General features: G+C 47.6%; 1 protein-coding gene across 2 annotated transcripts in view; it reads right to left on the bottom strand.

The window, feature by feature from the left end:
* The window catches only part of ZDHHC14 (zDHHC palmitoyltransferase 14), a 277,973-nt gene that overhangs the window by 38,484 nt on the left and 220,046 nt on the right, over positions 1-19,443 (bottom strand). For both annotated transcript variants that reach the window (XM_089922184.1, XM_022560194.3), the window contains exon 4: positions 1,378-1,515. In XM_089922184.1, coding sequence (XP_089778310.1) covers positions 1,378-1,515 — 138 coding nt within the window. The remainder of the gene's footprint in view (positions 1-1,377; positions 1,516-19,443) is intronic.

Here is a 19,443-nt window from a genome sequence, read left to right as displayed (position 1 = left end):
GACCCTAGCTACACTTTGGCCATTTTGAGGCTCTGAAAATAGAACAGGTGCCTCGGCAGAGCGCTGCAGCATCCTTCCCAGGTGGTGTGGAAGGGGTCTCTAATCAACGTTAATCCTCTTCTTCCCATCCCACCAAGTTATGGCTCTCAATCATGTATTACAAATTTGTGTCACATTCAGATAAAAGGATTTCAGTCAGAAAGAATGGGAACTAGGATTTTAAATGCCTAAGAAACTTTGGGATAGGCCATTCATGTCCAAAATTGACCAATATTTAAAAAGAACTAATGTTAAACTTTCCATACCATCCGCTTCCCCCAGCCCCCGTACAAACCCCACCAAGAGCGCAGCGGGGAGAATGTGCGTGTCTAAGTTCAGCCTTAGCACACTGTGGTTCCAGCACCGCTGCAGGGAAGCAAGTGAGGTGTGTGTCCAGATACTTCCGGAAACATTCCAGAGAGAGGCTCTGTACTTGCTAATGGGTGGGTGTACTTCAGGAATGTGGACAGAGGCCACGCTGGTCTTTAACGTTGCTAATGGAACTGTAATGGAAGTTTAAGGCTCACATCTATAGGTCAAAGCCAAGTGGCTTCCTTCTCATCACTCTCTATTACAGGAAAGTGAGAGGCCAGGAAATGGAAGAAATTCAAAATTATGACCTTAGGAAGAAGGGTAATGAAAAATGCCATTTGCTTAGGCAAATATATATTAAAGTCATGTATATCCACACTTCATTTTTAATAAAGTCGCTTCCTTCATATGCCAGGGGTAGCTTGCCAATGTTCTGGCAGGTAATTAAACATCTTATCAAACATACATCTTTAACATTTATAGATATGTGTGTAAGAAAGCTCAGTCTTTATCCCCATTTTTTCTTTTTTAGGGAGGGTGACTATTCCTTCTTAAGTAGATATCACATTAAAAAAAAATTGTTCAATTTTTTTTGTTGTTTTGTTGTTGTTGTTTTTTCTGTTGTTCAATGGGTATCATTACAGCACATTATCCTTTGTGAAAACATGGGAGTAATTTTTCCCGGGGATCCATTAGCAGAAGAGAAAGTGAAGTCATGAGGGTGGAATAGGGACCATGTATCAAGGAGAAGGTCTTGTGAGTGAAAGAGTCTGATCCAGGGGTGCCCCTGGCAGCTGCTGTGGGAAGGATGGGGATGGGGGGTGGGAGGGAGAGAGGCAGGGTGACAAGGCTGGGAGGGAGGTGAGAAACAAAAGGCAGGCTGGAAGCGAGGAGGGGGCTAGGGAGAAGGGGAAAGAGAAGAAAGAGGGAGCCCGGAATGACCAAAATATTAAATCAAAATTAAATCAGAAAACTAAAGTCAGGCAAATGGTTACATACGTAATCTGATTTCGCCAGCATACTTACGAAGAATGACGTGGGTGATAACGAATGCAAATATAAAGACTGTCAGAAAAGACAGAGATAAAATAAACATATAAAAAAATCTGTAGTTTCTTTTCCCCACACAGTTGCCTACCCAGGGACAGTGGTGATCAAATCGTTCTGAAATGAGAGGCAGAAAAAAGAAAATGGAAATCAATTAATAAAATGTCTTTTTACTTGAGGGAGCTCCCCCCCATATTCTAATAATATAACAAAATGGTATCATCGTATGTACGTACTTCCAAATTCACCACTCAGAGAAATGCTTACCGTTAAGACATTTCAGGAACATAATTATTCTTTCAACAGAGCTTAGCTGTTTTGGAAAAACAAAACGTGTGCATTCTATTCTCATTACAATAGAAAAGCAAAGATTTCCCTCTTTTGTACAAAAAAGCTCTTTGGTTCACAGAACAATCTTCCCTTAAGATGGTACCAACACTCTTGATGGTAATTGCTGGGCTGGGCTGGGCTGGGCTGGGCTGGGCTGGTCTGGGCTGGGGCTCAGTCTTTCATGGGCGTGTGGTACTGATTGACCATCTTTCATGGTAAGTGGCCAAAACAGAGGCCACTAGGGGCCTGGGACAGGACAGAGGGACAATCTCTTGTTCTCCCATCCCAGTTATAGCCGTTTTCTAAAAAATGTATCTGCTATTTCAATAGTCGTAGGAGAATTGATAGCATTTTAAAAATGATCTATGATCTTCAAATAATGTAATACACCTGATCTTTTAGTTCACAATTCTCAGCTTCCTTACCTGTAAGACAAGGATACTGTATAGAGTCTTGTGGGGCTAAATACCATCCGGGAAAGTATTTAAAAAAAAACAGTATGTGGTGCTTTAAGGTTTGTCAAGAGATGTCAGGTACATCAATACATTTGGCCCTGAAACATTCCTATGAGGAAAATGATGCTGCTGCCCTATTTTACAGATGAGCAAACTGAGGCCTAGAAGGGAGACTGCCTGCAGGGGCCATACAGCTCAGAGGCAGTGGAACTAGCATTGAGGCCAGGTCTTTCTCGGGGCTGATTCTGTCTTCCCAACGCACAGGCTGCCTTGAGCACTTGGTAAATGACTGAGCACTGGCTTTGGGCATTTTTATACTGTTATCCCAAACCTGTGTCGTCTCACCTTGCGGATTTCACACAAAGTCTGCAGGACATTTGTTCTTCCCCTTGCAAGCAATAGCTAAGTGCTTCTCTACTCTTCAGCTGATCTATTCAGAAGGCCTATCGAGACTGTCGTTCTAACACACCCACTCATAGCAGACTGCCTGCCGCAGGTCGGGGAGGAAAATGCCACCCGTTTTCACTTGGGCTCTTATCCAAGCTTAGCTTTTACCCAATTTTCACATCTTATCTGTCTACATGTGCTTTGAAAACACACAGAGAGGCCTCTGTGAGGTGTGACTCTGGAAACAAAACATCATAAAGTTATGCAAGGCAGTGTTTCCTTTCTTTCTGGTCACCTATCACACACCACTCATTTCATATTTTATGTCTAGTGCAAGCTTATTTCTTGAAAAGGGCACGAGGACGCCTGGAGACAGTGGTGGCAGAGGAACTGTAAGATCCACCGTTGTCTGCAAATGACATCAACCAGCAGCAGCCAGTCTGAGCAGAGGACAGCCAGAGAGACATTTCAGAGCTCACCAGCCTGGTGACAACCTGATGGCCTATAAGATGCTGACATTCAAAGGAAAGCAACTCCCATTGGCGTGTCTGTGTGAGTGACACGTTAACATGTGTTACCAACCCCACACAGCTGGAAAAGTTAATCCCTGCGCAAAAACAACCTCATTTCCCCAAGTCACTGATCTACACAGACTGTATAATGGAGAGGTCTATATGAAACAGGCAAAAATAAAAAAGAAATCAGAATCAGCGGAATTTTCCAAAGACTTTGAGGCTGTCGAGAAACCTCTTTTCTTCTTAACACACGCCTGTGGAAAGTGAGAATGACAAAATGGAGGCTGGGGAAGCCCAGGTTAGGTTGGCACCTCTGGTTCCAGCTGTGAAAGCTGATCTCCAGATGCCAAGCACGTGGTGAACTGAGCCTCCTAATTAAAGTGAGATTCGCCCACCAGCAGAGGAGACATCAGGGCTTGGGAGGCAGAATTAACACTGCGGATCCCCCCCAGGCCAAGTACCAAGGTCTTTATGGCTCCCGGTAATCATTTCTATGGGGGCAGGTGGTAGCTGTATTTTTAGCTTAGAAAGTTTACTATTAGCTAAGCTGAGATAACGTGCTTTCCTGAGCTGCTAAGGAATGAAAGCAACGGATGGGGCACATGAGACCCTTGGGCACGGGGTCTGGGGGGGCTTCGGAGAAAACCAGTGCTGTCTCAGAATGGGTGCGAACACCTGGCTCTCTGGCAGCCCTGAGCTGGAAGCAGTTTCCATTGGGAAGTTTGTTTTACTGAAAACTTTTTCTTGGCTGACGAAATTCCCACTAACGATGTAGGCTTGCGGAGAAATGCTTCCATGTAACGGTTTTCACGCTCTCCTTTGTGATTGTTGTACACGCGTTGGTAAATAAGCCTGAGAGCTGGGTGCGCATCTCTGCGGAAGAAGGAAGCTCAGAGCCCAGGGCCGCCTCCCGGACCCCGGTACCCTCCTCCCTCCTCCCTGACTTCCGGGGTGTCGGGGCGGGAGAGGGGCTGCACCCGGGCTGGGCCTGCACCTCTTCTCTGCGAACTCTCTCTCTCTCTCACCCAGTAATCTCCTCCCCCCCGGGGTTCAAATGCCAACTCTACACTGATGACGCCCAAGTGGCCGCCGCCGCCTTCATCCACCTTCTCGAAAATCATCTGATGTATTTTTACTTGCTTTTACCTGCCAGCTCCACTAAGCCTTTAATAAATGTTTGTCAAGTACTGAATAAACCCTCATGCTACCACGACGACGTCCCGTGAGCAAGCACGTTGCCCAAGGCCGCACGGCTAACGGCAGCCAGGCCGGCCCGGTTCTAGGGGCTTCCAGAACTCTCGCCCACCAAACGCCCCGCCAGCCGGGGTGAGCGTCCCCGTGAGCCCCGCGCTGTGTCAAGCGCTGGGACCACTTAGAAGAGAAACAGCGGCGTAACGAACCCTCCACGGCCTCCAGCAATTCCCTGTCTCGTTGGCGATGGCACTATTTTCACAATCCAGAATATTCCTCAGACCCAAAGAATGAGCCTCTAACAGAGGAAAACCGAATTTAGCGAGAAAACCAGTCTGTTCTCTGACGATGCTGGCAGCACACATCACCCTCCCTGATGGGTCGGGGAGAGAATCGGGGCGAGGGGCGCTCGCCCGGCCCTCACTGGCTCCATTCGGGAGCCGTCGAGGCCGCTGCGAACAGGGAGGCCTGTGTTACTGTTTCCAGGAGGGAAGCAGACAAGCGCCGGGCGCCAGCGGGCACACGGGTGGCTCCCTGGGAATGAGTGAGGCAGTGACTGGCCGGAGGGAGAACACCTGGACCCGGGCCACAGCTGGCAACGTGGCCGCATGCAGCCGCACCATCTGAGATGCTTCAAACAACTGTTACCGGGGGGCAGACTGCATATGTTCCGTGTGGAAAAACTGGAGGGTGTCCTACGCAACAGAGGGTGCGAGAGGGGTGTGTGTGATAGCGGTTCTTTAAAAAACCGCCTCGGACTTGCTGCTAAATCCCTCAACTCTGAAGTCTGGATCCTGCCAGAAAGGAGTGGTTTCTACACTGCAGCCTCTCTGGAGGGTTCCTTTAATCAAATGAGGAGCCGTTCCCTACACCAGGCTGCTGGGTATCTGTGCTCAGCTGTGCGAAGCGGAGGGACAGAGCCTCGGGGGAAGGGAATGGAACATTGGGGGGTGGGGATTGGGGGTGATAACCTAGAAATTTCTCTAAAATAATGAGAGGTCTGAGTTCGCCAGCTGGGGTGCCCTGCCCACACCCCAGTTAGCATCACGCTGCCCTGGCATGGCTTACGGACTTATTTTCCTCTCCTTCCCCAGGTGAGGCCTTGCGGTGAGAAATCATCTCCAGTCACCTAATAGCCCTGGCACCTAAGTGCCTGGCATGTAGCACACACTCGAAAATATACACTAAGCAGGAAAAAATGCCATTAATTGCCTTGGGTAGTTTTCCGAGTGATCCCTGCTCCTGGCTGCCAGGTGGAGAGACTGGAAAATGCTGATGAAAAGATGAGATTTCAGGCATGCCGACTACAGGAAAGGGCAGGGGTCCATGAAATTTGAATATGTGCAGAGAAGGTTGAGGGTTGGAAGATGCGGATAGAGGCTGAAAGAGCTGATGGGACATCTGTTAGTGTGAATCAGCTCACGGAGAAGCAGCTTCTGGCCTGTCTCGCTAATGGTGGGAAGCAGAGGTGGTTTTATTGAAAGCTCCATAGGGTGCCATTGGGAGAGCCCGAGGCTTCAAGTGGAATTCAAGTCAGGGGGAATTCCAGGCAACTTCAAAGTCACCAGATTCTAAGCGGGGAAAGAAGGTTCCATTAAGATGGCCAGTGGGAACACAGTTTAGGCGAAGGAGTTATGATCCTATTTTGTTAATCCCAAACTCTAAATACTAATGAAAAGAATATTATCAATGATGATTAACGCTACCATTCACTGAGTGCCTCTTCCATCGTTATCTCATTTATCCTTGACCACAGCCCCATGAGGTAGGTGCTATCCCCACACTTTTCAGACGAGGGTGCCACTGAGCCAGGTGAGGTACCACAGGTGCTGAGCTGAGGGATTAGGCCAATCCTCTGATTAAAGGAAGATTTGACTTCCTGGAGAGATAGAGTATGAAAAAGAGGCCTTAAAAATAAGTAGAAATGGAGACGTATTAAAATTGGGCAGGGAGAGAAAAATCCACTGAAATATTAAGGGAAATACTAATGGAAACGTATTTGCAAAAGTTGTGTTTGAAGGTTGCCAGAAAAGGAATAAAAGCATTTGAAAATGTTAAGAATTTGAAATCTCCCAGAAATCAGGCCCTCAAGAGATAAATAAAATCATATCCTCTGGCCAAGCAATTCTGAGTTCTCCATACAGTGGTCCTGGGCTCTGTGGCCTGCATCTCCTCTCTGCAAGGGTGTCTCGAGAATCCTGTGAAAACTGCTATGTGAAACTTCTCATTTAAATGTTAATTACATTTAAATTAAGGTAAATGTTTTTAAAGGCATGAAGGGGAAAATTACTTTTTCTTTAAACCTAGGACTTTTTTACCTCCAAAATTAGAAAAATGTTGCCTCATGAGGTCTCTTTTGCCTCTTTAGAATGATGAATGTTGAGATATAGTGGTACGTGTGTTATTACGTGGCCTTTATGGTTCCCACGTAATTGAAAAAGTTATGTAATAGGAACATTTAAATATGAAACTAGCTCAAGTATCAGAGGACCATATTCTTAGACACTAAATAATTCATGCTGTTCTAGATCTTTTGGTAAAATCTAATTATAGCATTGCCACTGTGTTTAATGATTTCTGGAGAGCAACCTCACCTGCTAACTCCACTCCTTTTCTCACTTTTAACCAAACTTTATTGAGTCCTTGCTACGTGCCAGGCACTGTGCTAAGTACTTCACATGAATTGCGTCACTTAATTCTCACGAAACCTTGTGAGGTTGATGTCATTATGCCCATTTTACAGAAGAGGAACGTGCAGACAGAGGAGTTGGCATTGGAGCCCAGGTGTTAACCTGTACTCTTTTTTTAAAAAAATTAATTAATTAATTAATTTTCACTGTGTGGGGTCTTCATTTCTGTGCGAGGGCTTTCTCTAGTTGCAGCGAGCGGGGGCCACTCTTCATCGCGGTGCTCGGGTCTCTCACTGTTGCAACCTCTCTTGTTGCAGAGCACAGGCTCCAGACGCGCAGGCTCAGTAGTTGTGGCTCATGGGCCCAGTCGCTCCGCGGCATGTGGGATCTTCCCAGACCAGGGCTCAAACCCGTGTCCCCTGCATCAGCAGGCAGACTCCCAACCACTGCGCCACCAGGGAAGCCCCCTAACCTGTACTCTTAACCACCACCTGTTCCTGCCTCCCGTGCCAGTTCCCTGCTGGTCACTGTGCCAGGTGGGCCCTGAGGACCCAGGCCCTCCCTCCTGGGGAAGCACACTTGGGCACCCGCAGCTCCAGGCATAGCACATCAGCGGGAATGGGAACAAGAGTGGACCATGGCCACACCGGGACTGGCAGTTGTGTCGGTGGCCCCTTGGGCTTCTTCTGGTTCAGGGCATCTACCCTCTGGGGGATGTGGAGAAGACCTAGCTCATGTCTGGGTGTCCACCCTCAATCAAGAAGTAATCTAACCTGTGAAAAGATGGCCTCATTCTCAGCAAAGTGAACATCAGAAGAAGCGAACTTGGGCTTCCCTGGTGGCGCAGTGGTTGAGAGTCCGCCTGCCGATGCAGGGGACACGGGTTCGTGCCCCGGTCCGGGAGGATCCCACATGCCGCGGAGCAGCTAGGCCTGTGAGCCATGGCCGCTGGGCCTGCACATCTGGAGCCTGTGCTCCGCAACGGGAGAGGCCACAACAAGTGAGAGGCCCATGAACCGCAAAAAAAAAAAAAAGAAGCAGCGAACTTCTTATGGAGACATACAGATTGGACAAACCTGCTTGCCAAACACTATTTATTGAGACTGTGTGGCTTGGGGGTTATGTGGGGCAAACGGATGTATCAGGGAAGGTTTCTTATGTCCCCCCCCGCCCCAACATATCTTTGCTCCTTTTCTGAAAATGATTTCTATCTGTTTAATTTTATGGTGCAACAAAATCAAGAAATCATATTAACTAACTCTGTGGCCTTAAAGTATTAATACATCTCTTCTACATGGGGACTTAGTTTCTTCACATGTAAAAAGTTGGATTAAATAAGCTCCAAGACACTTTTGAGATGTAAAATGAAATGTAAAGCAACTCTGTGTTTTTTTAACACCCGTAGGGATTCTTCTGGTCTTGAGTCCTTGCCAGTGTCCCATAAATTAAGATTCTGCAGCTTCTAGCTCCTTTTGTTAAAAAATCTAAAAGTTTTCAATGTAAAACCAATTAGTAAATGTAGAATCCTTGTAACCTTTACACTACAATTTAACATAACCTTGGACCATACCCCCTACCCCACCCGCATGCTCTCATTTGCCTCTGCCCTGGCTTTGCCACTACCCGGCACAGTGCCGAGTCTCTTTGGGCATCAAATGAGGGGGCTTGACTAACGGCCAACTAAGGTCCCTTCAGCCCCTCAAAAGGGCAACTTAATATATTTCTGTTTCCTCTAATTTTCTAGGGTTGTTTACCGTTTGCTTTTAACTCCTGTTTCCAATGTTGGGGAAATTCTGTGCTTCTAGGAGGAGAGACAAGCGTGCATGGGAGATGCATTTTGAAGCAACTTATACCATGAGGTAGATATGCTGATTAGAAACAAAGATGAAGCTGTTGAGAAAAGGAGTGGGGGGAAAGGTTTTTACAGGAAGCAAAGAGAAATAGTTGCTATTTCTAAGAAAGTGAGGGAGAAGGGAGAAAAGGTTTAGTTTGTGATATAAATAATTTTTGAAAGGAGATATAAGAAAGTGAATAGAAATGAGATTATTTTAAAAAGTGAATCAGCCTGTTGTGGTGCAGAAGGAAACCCTACAATTCCCAGGAGGGTCATCAAATGAAGAGTAAATTCTAAGGAGGCAGGAGAATTACCTTCCCTTGTCTCCTCCAGCCCCTCCCAGAGCTCTCTGTCTTTATCAGACTCAGAATTAGAGCCCCAGCACTGAGGTCTTTGAGCTTTCTGGAATTTAGTTGCTGGATTAGGGCTCTGCATCACTATGATAAAATCAGTAATATAAGTTCCAATTCGTACATCTTCAGGAAAACAGTCTTGGTACATTGGTGGTCCTCAGTAGTTCTCCAGCTGTAACTTGCTAAGTTGTGAAACTCTAAAATAAGCTCCACTATAAGCAAGGGCTTGAATGCTAGCGAGTCTCCTTCTGGGGCGGCCACTCCCTGACCCCTCTGGGCCCCTCTCAGCATCAGCTCCACTCCGTCTCTGGGTTTGCAGGGCCAGAAACTATGCCTGCGAGGTCTCCTTAATTCTCCACAGAACAAAACAATTATCTTCTGAATCTGAAAAACAAGCTCATGCTATCAACCAACACCCCGCTTTCTCTAGAATTCTCTAGTCTCCATTCCTCTCTAGAAATTCCAAGCCTTGACATCAGTATCCACACCACCTTACATCACAATGGCTTAAACACCTGTAGGGCTTTCTGGTTTTCAATACCTGTTCACATTCTTTACCTCACGTGCCCCATACCGAACCTCTGACGTGGGCAGCACAGATTCCCGAGTACAGGTGACACAGAAAGTGAATCTCACACCAAATGCAACGGCCACAGGCCCAGGGCTCCTCCAAGCTACGTCTGGGTCTAGAGCTGCTTCTAATGTCTACTCCCTGCTTTTCCCACTTCCCCACACTCTTTGGGCAGGTGTTCTTTCATGGCCAGTTACTATGTTTTTTGAAGCCAATTTATCCTCAAAGTGAAGGTTTCAGAACTGACTTATGGGTACATTATACACGTAAAGCTAGCAATGCTAAGGCTCTTCAAAACCTTTTAATTTGACTACAATACACAATTGAAAAATTATATTCCAGATGGGCACGCTTTTCCAAAGTAAGCCTGCTTCTGTGATCTTGCAGCAAAGGATCTACATCATCTAAGGTGCGGAGAGCTGTGTCTATGAGCAGGGTACAGCAGCCTAATGGAATTGATGATGCTTCCCTTGAAAAGCAAACTGTGATATGTCCAAAGTAGTTCTCTTAAAAAAACTGATCCAGAATGAGACCTCTTTGCAAAGCTTCTGAGACACTTCATTTTTCTTAAGTTGAAACTGTAGACCCAACTTCATTATTAAAATATAAGGCGAGCTCAAGGAAAGAAACACAGCTATGCATTGTGCCTTATACAATTACAAGTGTAATTTCTCATCTGGTAATATAATTATATACGTATTGTGTGTTACAAGATTACATAGTCAGATGTTGGATGGGAGAGTGAGAGGGGCACACCCTCCCCCTCTAACCCTCCTTCAGTATATGTTCTGACAGTCACCTGGAGGGCTTATTTCTATGAGGGTGATATTCACGTTTACAATGTTCATAATGGTCCTCAGTTTCCCGTTTCTAAAAGGTGGGCATGGCCAGAAGACCCTCAGGCACCCTCCCGGTCCAGCCCTCCCAGAGTCAGGAGTTCCTGTGGCTCAGGCCGGCTCTCTGCGAACAAGTCCTGGCTGCCCCTTTGTTGGTACAGAACAGAAGCAGAGCTGAACTCATGAGCAGAAGGGGTGTTTGATGCTCAGAAGTCATCTGTAGGGCTTTCCAAAATCCGCACTGCACACTGACTCTGCCCAGACGTTCAGCCCCCTGGAGTACCTGCTTCTCCAGCTGCCTGGGTGGCATTTTAGGGCATGTGCCCAAGATTCCACAATCCTGTGTCCCTTCGGCTCAGGGTGTGGTGATCTACTACGAACACCCAGGCTTGGGAGGGTGCCGCTGCGAGTGGATAAGCCCATTCATTCCTATCGAGCACAAGGGTTAACTTGTGCACCCTTGGGCTTTTTTTTTTTTTTTTTTTGCGGTACGCGGGCCTCTCACTGCTGTGGCCTCTCCCGTTGCGGAGCACAGGCTCCAGACGCGCAGGCTGAGCGGCCATGGCTCACGGGCCCAGCCGCTCTGCGGCATGTGGGATCTTCCTGGACCGGGGCACGAACCCGTGTCCCCTGCATCGGCAAGCGGACCCTCAACCACTGCGCCACCAGGGAAGCCCCACCCTTGGGCTTTTATGCTTCTCATCGATGTATTTTCCTCGGGTGAGTTCATGCCATCTTTCCACTGCCTGCTAGACGTTTCCACCTAACTGTCCCATAGCCACCGCTCATCCAGCGGGTCCTGAGCTGTGTTTATTATGCTCCCTTGTCCTCGCTCCTCACTAACCTGCCTTTTCTTAGTAAATGGCGCCCCCATGCATCTAGTGGCCCAAGGCAGAAAATGCATTCATTTCTGCCTTTGGCTCTCACCCCTCTCATCCAGCTGGTCAACAGGATTGTTCATTGTATTAATCCTGCTATCTTTTCTATGCTTCTGCTCCCTGTCTCTGAAGGCCACTGCAGCAACCCCGTGACCTCTTTCATGAACCACCGTGAAACCTTCCTGGTTTCCTCACGCTGCTGCTAGAGGCACCACCAAAGCAAATAAGACCATGGCAGCCCTTTGCTTGTATTCCCTGGGCAGCTCCTGCGACCGCAGCCTTGATGTCTGCAGAGCTACTGCGTTTCCAAATTGAGCTCCTTGGGTGCTGGAAGGCCCACCTTTGCTTCCCCTTCAACTAGAGCAGTCAGATCGATATCTGTTTTCTATATTGGTTTCCTCACTATATTCTTTTTCTAAAATGGTCCACTGTTTACAACCACCAGAAAAAAATTACGAGCGGCTAGTAAGTGTTCACTGTAATTGTTCTAAGGAGTCCCCAAGCTAAGTTTCAAATCTGTGATATTGCTCTGTTGGTGGTGCACTGTTGAAAGTCCATTGGATCCTTAAGTTAAAGGCCCTGAAGTCCTCAAGCTAAGTTTCAAATCTGTGATATTGCTCTGTTGGTGGTGCACTGTTGGAAGTCCATTGGATCCTTAAGTTAAAGGCCCTGAAGTCCTCAAGCTAAGTTTCAAATCTGTGATATTGCTCTGTTGGTGGTGCACTGTTGGAAGTCCATTGGATCCTTAAGTTAAAGGCCCTGAAGTCCTCAAGCTAAGTTTCAAATCTGTGATATTGCTCTGTTGGTGGTGCACTGTTGAAAGTCCATTGGATCCTTAAGTTAAAGGCCCTGAAGTCCTCAAGCTAAGTTTCAAATCTGTGATATTGCTCTGTTGGTGGTGCACTGTTGAAAGTCCATTGGATCCTTAAGTTAAAGGCCCTGAAGTCCTCAAGCTAAGTTTCAAATCTGTCATATTGCTCTGTTGGTGGTGCACTGTTGAAAGTCCATTGGATCCTTAAGTTAAAGGCCCTGAAGTCCTCAAGCTAAGTTTCAAATCTGTGATATTGCTCTGTTGGTGGTGCACTGTTGGAAGTCCATTGGATCCTTAAGTTAAAGGCCCTGAAGTCCTCAAGCTAAGTTTCAAATCTGTGATATTGCTCTGTTGGTGGTACACTGTTGAAAGTCCATTGGATCCTTAAGTTAAAGGCCCTGAAGTCCTCATCCTAAATGCCTATTTTGTGTTGTAACCGAGGCAGGTTTCTGGGCCCCAGCAGTTGGATATGTCATTAAGGTTTCTTTCCCACTCAAATATTAGGATTGTATGGCTAAATAAAACTTTTCAAGAATTGAAGTCCATTGCGTCCACTCTACACAAAATTAGGAAGTGCTGGCAGGCCTCCGCAGTAGAAACTCTATAAATAATTGATAAGAGCTAGCTCTCTTATAGACCCAGGTTAGACCCGGAGCTAACTGGTGGCCCTACAGAGACTACTAAGTACTACATAAATACTCCCACCACCAGAATCAGGTCAGCAGACTTCTTAGACTCTAAATATAGTGTGTTGTTTTCTTGTTTGTTGCTGTTGTTTGTACAAACCATGCCAGCACTTCACTGAGTTACCACAGTCTAGTCAGCGGATTGTTAATTACTTTTCTAAACACAGACACTCAAAAGAACAGGCCAAAGATTCTATCTAATAGTCAGGACTGGCTATGTACTCTGCGGGGCCCACTGCACAAGGAAACTATAGAGCATTGTATTCAAAAATTACTCAGAATTTCAAGATGGCAAGAGCAGAGCCTTAAATCAGCCTTGGTTCCTACATACCCACTGAGCTGCCCTGTTAACTGTTTAGGGCCCAGGAATGTGGTTTTCTGATTTGTGGCAGATTAATGTCTAGAGATGCTATTGGGTTGTCTGAAAGGATTTACAGAGAGCTGCTAAGATCAAAGTATAGTGAGGAAATTACAATTATCTAAGAGTTAAGCTTAACAGTAGGCCAAAATACCCGTTCCACATGGAGAGCCTTGGGGCAAGTAGCAAAACCCTCCTGGCTGACACTTGCTAGAGCTACGGAGCTCCATCCCGGGCAGGGCCGCGAGAGGCTCTCAGGGTTGCACTGGCCTGGGTGAGGTGCGATGGGATGAGGGTGATGGAGGAGGACCATGTGATGGGGGACATCTGAGGCAAAGGCAGCAAACGCTAACACTGCACACCCTCTCATCTACTGTCTTCCACGAATATCAGAAGCTCTGTTTTTAACCTCTAGAGTACTGATTCTTAATATTTTATTTCCCAATGCTTTGAAAATCCAATGAAAATGACAGTCCCTCCCACCCTCACGCACTCACACCCAGCCTTTACATACAGCTTCCTGCAGCCTGTTCTTAGTTAACAACGGTTGACCTATTGGTTTAGTTTGCTGAAACTGAAGTAACCAATTTCAACGACTAATTTTCAAGTTGAGCTGTTCTAAGAAGGCAGAAAGGCAGGCACCTACCTTTGATTGGCTTGCTAAATGTGCCCTCTCCTCGGGACCCGAAGGTACACACCCCAAACCCTAGCCCCACTTGAGGCTGGCACTCTGCTCACCCAGCATAACTGCCAGTCATTGACCACAGGTCGGGAGCTGCTTTACATACAGGAAGGGCCTATGTTTTATTCAGGGTTTTCCAAGCTAAGGGCTGTGATCAAGTAGTGAGTCATAAAACTAGTTTAGTTGGTCGTGCCCAACATTAAAAAAAAAAAAGAATAAAATAGAAAATATCAAGGCATCTCATATACTCAAGTACGGCTGCATGAAACTTTGAGTATCTGTGTAAATTGAGTCCCGATATAAAATGCATTTCTTACTGTGAGTTGCAGGGGGAAAAAATTTGAAAGCTACTGCTTTATTCAAATTGGCAGCTGGTACATGATAGGCCCTCAAATACTTGCTGAGTGAATAAATATATGTATAAATTATATCTGTAATAGGCCTAAATACATCATGAGTCATTTTAAATTGTCATTTCCATCCTCCCAGAACTGTATCAGGGTTACCAGTTCCTGATCAGACTTAATTAAAAAAATTATCATTTCTCTTGGAGTCTAAAAATTTTCAGTTGTACTGCTGGGAGGTCTGAGGGTGTGAGTGGTGAGTTTTGTTTAGACTGGGGGAGGGAAACTTTTTTGTTCCGGTTGAGAACAGTAACCTAGTCACTGAGAGAAAGGTAGCCCGGAAAGATGAAGCAGATACAGGTAGAGGAGTATCCAATTCTCTTTTTCTCCTTCCTCCCTCCCTTCCGTCCTTCCCTCCCTCCTTCAGCAAACGTTAACTGAGCAGCTGCAGGCCAGGGAGGTGCAGGTTGCTGAGGACACGTGGTGAGGAACAGAGCTGCCCTCTTGGAGCCTACACGTCCACCAGGCAGAGGCTTTCATCAAATAACCGGCCAGAGCTGTGAAGGCCGAGCACAGAAAACCCAGGGAGGAGTGTGCTTCCCTAGGAACCAGCCCAGAGCCCTCCGTGAGAGGACTTCACAGAGAAGATGTGCCTTTTTCCAGGAACTGAGAGGAGACCCTCAGGGCTGGAGTCCAGGCAGCAAGGCGTGAGGTACCACGGAGCTGGAGAGGGGCAGGGCACAGATCTGGTGGACCAGGTGAAGGATGTGGGCCTCCTTCCTATGAGCCATCAGCAGGAAAGCACACTTAAGGAGAGAGGTGGTATGCTCAGATTCTGTTTGGGATGGTAGCGGGTGGACTGGATGGTCGGGGTCCACTAGGAGACCCCCGCCCAGGCAAGGTGAGAGATGACGGTAGCTTGCAGTTGGCCATGCTAGTGTAAGGGGACGGAAATGCACCCACCTAATAAGAAAAAGTACAGGGCCTGGTGGTGTTTAGGGAAGGATGGGAGGGGAAGAAGCCAAATATGAAACATTTGGTGTCTGCCTTGTGCAACCGATGGACGGCGTTGGCACTCCGCGAGGTGGGGGTCCCGGGGAATGCTGACTTGGGATGTCTCTGGGCTCTCCAAGTGGAGATGCCCGGAAAGCAGATGCATCTGCCAAGTCTGGAGCTCTGAGGAGAGGCCTGAGCTGGAGACATAAACTTGAGAGACAGAGACAGACTTCGGGAAGGCAAAAGGCAGCGAGACCAGAGATGAGCACACTCACTCCCCAGAGACGCGAAACCAGGAGCCACAGACAAATCAGGGGAGACAGAGCGAGCCAAAGAGGTACACGTGCCGCGAGAGCAAGGCAAACAGAAACTGACTTTCACGAAGTAGTTGCCTGTGGCTTTCTTGGGTGTCGAAGAAGTGTTTTTAAAACAGAGCTGCCGTTGGACAATTACAGGCAGAAATGAGGTGAGCACTTCTTGGTCAGCTAAAAATAAAACCATGGTCAAAGATCACTTTTCTCTGGATTAGGTCCAATTTACCTTTGCATTAGAAGTGGGCATGTGTGCAGTGCATGGACCTGTGGTTGATTTCATGGCAGCAATCCAGGACCAGCTGAGAATGTGCCCGGATGCCCCAGAGATCCTGTGGTTGAGACCCTTCCTGTTGGTGAGGGATGCACTTTCCAAAATATAGCACCAGACAGACAGTCTCTTTCTTTCGTTGAAAACAGTTTTTAAATACATAAATGCACAGAATAAGAAAAGATGTATGTTTTAAAATTTACTTTAAATGCCTTGTTTTAAACTGTTAGAGTCTTCTAACAAAGCATTCTTCTGAAGTATACATGTAGACGGCTCCTGCTCTTCCACGAGAATACCTGCCCCAAGTACCCAGAAAGCCGCCCCAGGGCTGGCTACGCATGCTCTGCTTCCCATGATGGTTATAGTTCTCATTCTACGATTATAACTTAGCCTTCTGACTATGAATTGGCTGCCCAAGTGGTTGGACCAGTCATAGAGTCATTTGCTGAAGATGAACACGTCAGCGTCCTGGCTTTGCTGGTTCCGTGTGAGAGCTCAGCTAACAGGGCCTGTCCCAAAGGGTGGCTCTGAACTCGACAGGCCAGCAAGCCAGGACCCAAACCTGCGAAGATCAGGGCTGCTCTGAGGGGGCTCTGGGGGTAGGCCTGCTTCCCAGGGTGTGAGCCAACCTTGCTTGCCATTCCTCATTTATGTGCGTGAACGCTCCCTCCACCCCTGCCTCCCAAGGCTGTGGGAAGGCTTCCACGGATGTGAACAGAATTAAGCTCACTGAGCCTTCACGGGGGCGGGCAGTTTACTTGATTCTTCTCACTCTAGGTCCAGATTCTTGACTCAGGTGGGATCTATCCAGTTCAGCCCCCTGTGGATAATGATACTTAAGGGAGGTGGGGTCATCCCTTGGGCCTCTATGATGCCAGCGAAGGACTCTGTTGGGAATGTCTGAGGCTCCCTGAGGACTCACCCTACAAAGCCATGGGCAGAAGTTCTACAAATGCACGTTATGATGTTATCTCTGAGTTTTTCTCTCCAAGGAAATGCTGAAGACTTTCAGCCAGCAAGTCTAGGAGGCTGGACCGGTCCAGCCAGATGCACCTCTGGGGTCCCCTTGCTGTTCCCTGACACTTTGAGGCAAGGCTCTCCTTCCCCCACACTCGGGAAAGCACTCGCCCCGAGTCCAGCCTTTGTCCGTGGACGGTCCCTTGTTATCTGCAGCTTCTTGCAGGATTTGCTTTCTCCTCTCGGCACTGTCTCCACCTCCTCTGTTCTCTGTTCTGAGGCCCCAGGAGAGGGGGAAAGACACTTTCTGTTTAGGGCAGGATTGAAAGTGGACTCCTCGTTAGCAGCAGCCCGAAACATTTTTGGCTAAAGACCATTCAACAGACCACCTCACTCACCACGAAGCTCTCAGTGTTCTTCGTGACGTCACTTTGTAAACAGCTGGACAGCAGGGAGGAGGGATCATGCTGGTGGTGGGGAAGGTTCTGGATAGGGGGCTGCCCTGTGGGCACAGCTGGCGTTCTGAGCAGCTGCGGGGCAGCCCCGAGCCAGGTGAGACGCGTCTCCCCCCAGCTCTGTTTCCTCTCAGCCCCAACGGCTCTGACCCAGCACCTTTGCTGCCACTTCCATCTCACTACCTCTCACTTCCTCTCCACGTTCGCCTTTCTTGCTCCCTCCCTTCTGTATTTCTTTTCCTACTATTTTCTAGCACTTCTTTCCTCCCCTTCCCCCCTTTTTTCTTCACTGTCTCTGACCTCAGACACCAGCCAACCACTCACAGCTGGACACACGTGGTACCCAGTTCCTCGCAGCTGACGTCACTGTGTCTGGGTCCTCATGTTTAAGTTGCTGCAGATCCAGTTCTGGACCAAGAGCCAGAGGGTTCCGGTGGTTACACTGAGTTATGTACTTTATAGGCTCAGGTCATTGTGTCATGACTGACGGAAAATACGTGAAGTTGATTTTTCTTTAAAAGCATTAATTTCCTAATATGGGGAAATAATCACGCGCTCAGGAGACAGCGGGATCAAAAACTCACTCTTCTTTGCCCCAAGTCCACGAATTTAATGAAGCACTTAGTTCCGTGGCTTCTTCCTCTGGAGGATTTCTGGGATCCATCCACGCCGTCTTTCCATCTCCACGGCTACTTCCCTAGTTATAGGGTAGCTGCAGCCCTCCTACCCATCTCCTTGGCCCTGTCTTATCACCACCAGTTCACCCTCTGCAATGCAGACAGAGAGCACTTTCTGAAACACACGGTTGATAAGGCCACTCCACTGTCCCTTGCCCTTGGGATAAGACAAGCCCCTCAGCGCGGCTTGGAAGGCGTCTTTCCTCTGGCTGCAGCCGTCTCTGCCTGCAGTCGCCACTTTCTCTAGTCCCATGGGTCTGCCCGCCTCCCGCTGCCCTGTGCCTCTGCACAGGTCATCCTCCTATGACCTGTGCATCCATTGGTCTCAGATGGGATGCTCCTTCCTCTGGGTTAGGAACCTCTCCCATACGCTCCCACATGACCCTGTACCACAGGAGTCTGTGAATCTACCTGAGTTCCTCGGTAGGGAAGCTCTGCGGGCAGGGCTGTGCTGTTCACTGTCACCATCGTCTCCCCAGTGCCTGCCTAGCACAGAGCCTGACACACCAGCAACAGTCAGAGGATATTCCTTAAACAGGTGAGCCAATGAAGTGCTGACATGGCCATGTGCATAGCCCTAAAGGATTATTAGCCTAGAGGCTCCCCGCTTCCCTGAGCACAGCATTATAATAGCCCCAGGCACACATGCTGGTGATTTCCTGTCCTACAGCAAATATTCAGCATGATCAAAGATGAAAACAATGCATTTTGGGCTCAATTTATTGGACTGAAAAACAAACCCATAAATCAGTAATAGGCAATGGTTTTTCAGGCACAAACAGCTTGATAGAAAACTGGTTACTTCTATTACATGATAAATGGCAGACCACCCTACTGTGATATTGTTGTGAATTGGATGTGTAAGAGCCTACACTCTGTAACACTATCTTGTTTTTGCTAACTTTCAGTGAAAAGGTATGTGATACAAACCATTAGAAAACCCATGTGGGGCTTGGAAACAATCTTGGCTTCAAATTTAAGATAATATTGTATTATTTTTTGAGGGAAAATTTAAATTTCTTTATACCAAGGGGTCTTATCTTCCCAATATTTCTCAGTAGCATAAACAGCCTGAGGCAAGAACAATGGGAAGGAGTAAATTCTCAGCAATTTTTAAGAAGGGCCCTATTTACCCAAGAACACAGAGCTGGGGAGGAGGCTGGGAAAGGCCAGCGGCACAGTCCTCGTCCTGCCCCTGAGCTTTCTGTTCTCTCCTTTGTAATGAAAGGGTGACACAGATGCTCCCAGAAAACAACCAAGAATCTGTAGCAGGCTGGACACCAGGGTGGCAAGCACCCCGGGTGGGTGGGTGGCCCAGGCCTGACTGCCCAGTGCAGGAAGCTGTTGTGTGTGTGTGTGTGTGTGTGTGTGAGAGAGAGAGAGAGAGAGTGTGTGTGTGTGTGAGTGCTCTGCACACCTGTGTTTGGGTTAAGAGCGAAAGAGGAAGAAAGAGAGGAAGGAAGAACAAGCCCAGTAAACTTTTTCTTTTTTTAAAAAAGCAGCTTTTAAAAATGGCA

Source organism: Delphinapterus leucas, chromosome 12, assembly GCF_059928025.1.
Source record: "Delphinapterus leucas isolate spDelLeu-1000000601 "Yukka" chromosome 12, BTC_Dleu_Yukka2, whole genome shotgun sequence".
NCBI classification, from domain to species: Eukaryota; Metazoa; Chordata; class Mammalia; order Artiodactyla; family Monodontidae; genus Delphinapterus; species Delphinapterus leucas.
The sequence above is the reverse complement of the archived record's forward strand: the minus strand, read 5'-3'. Positions and strand labels throughout refer to the sequence as shown.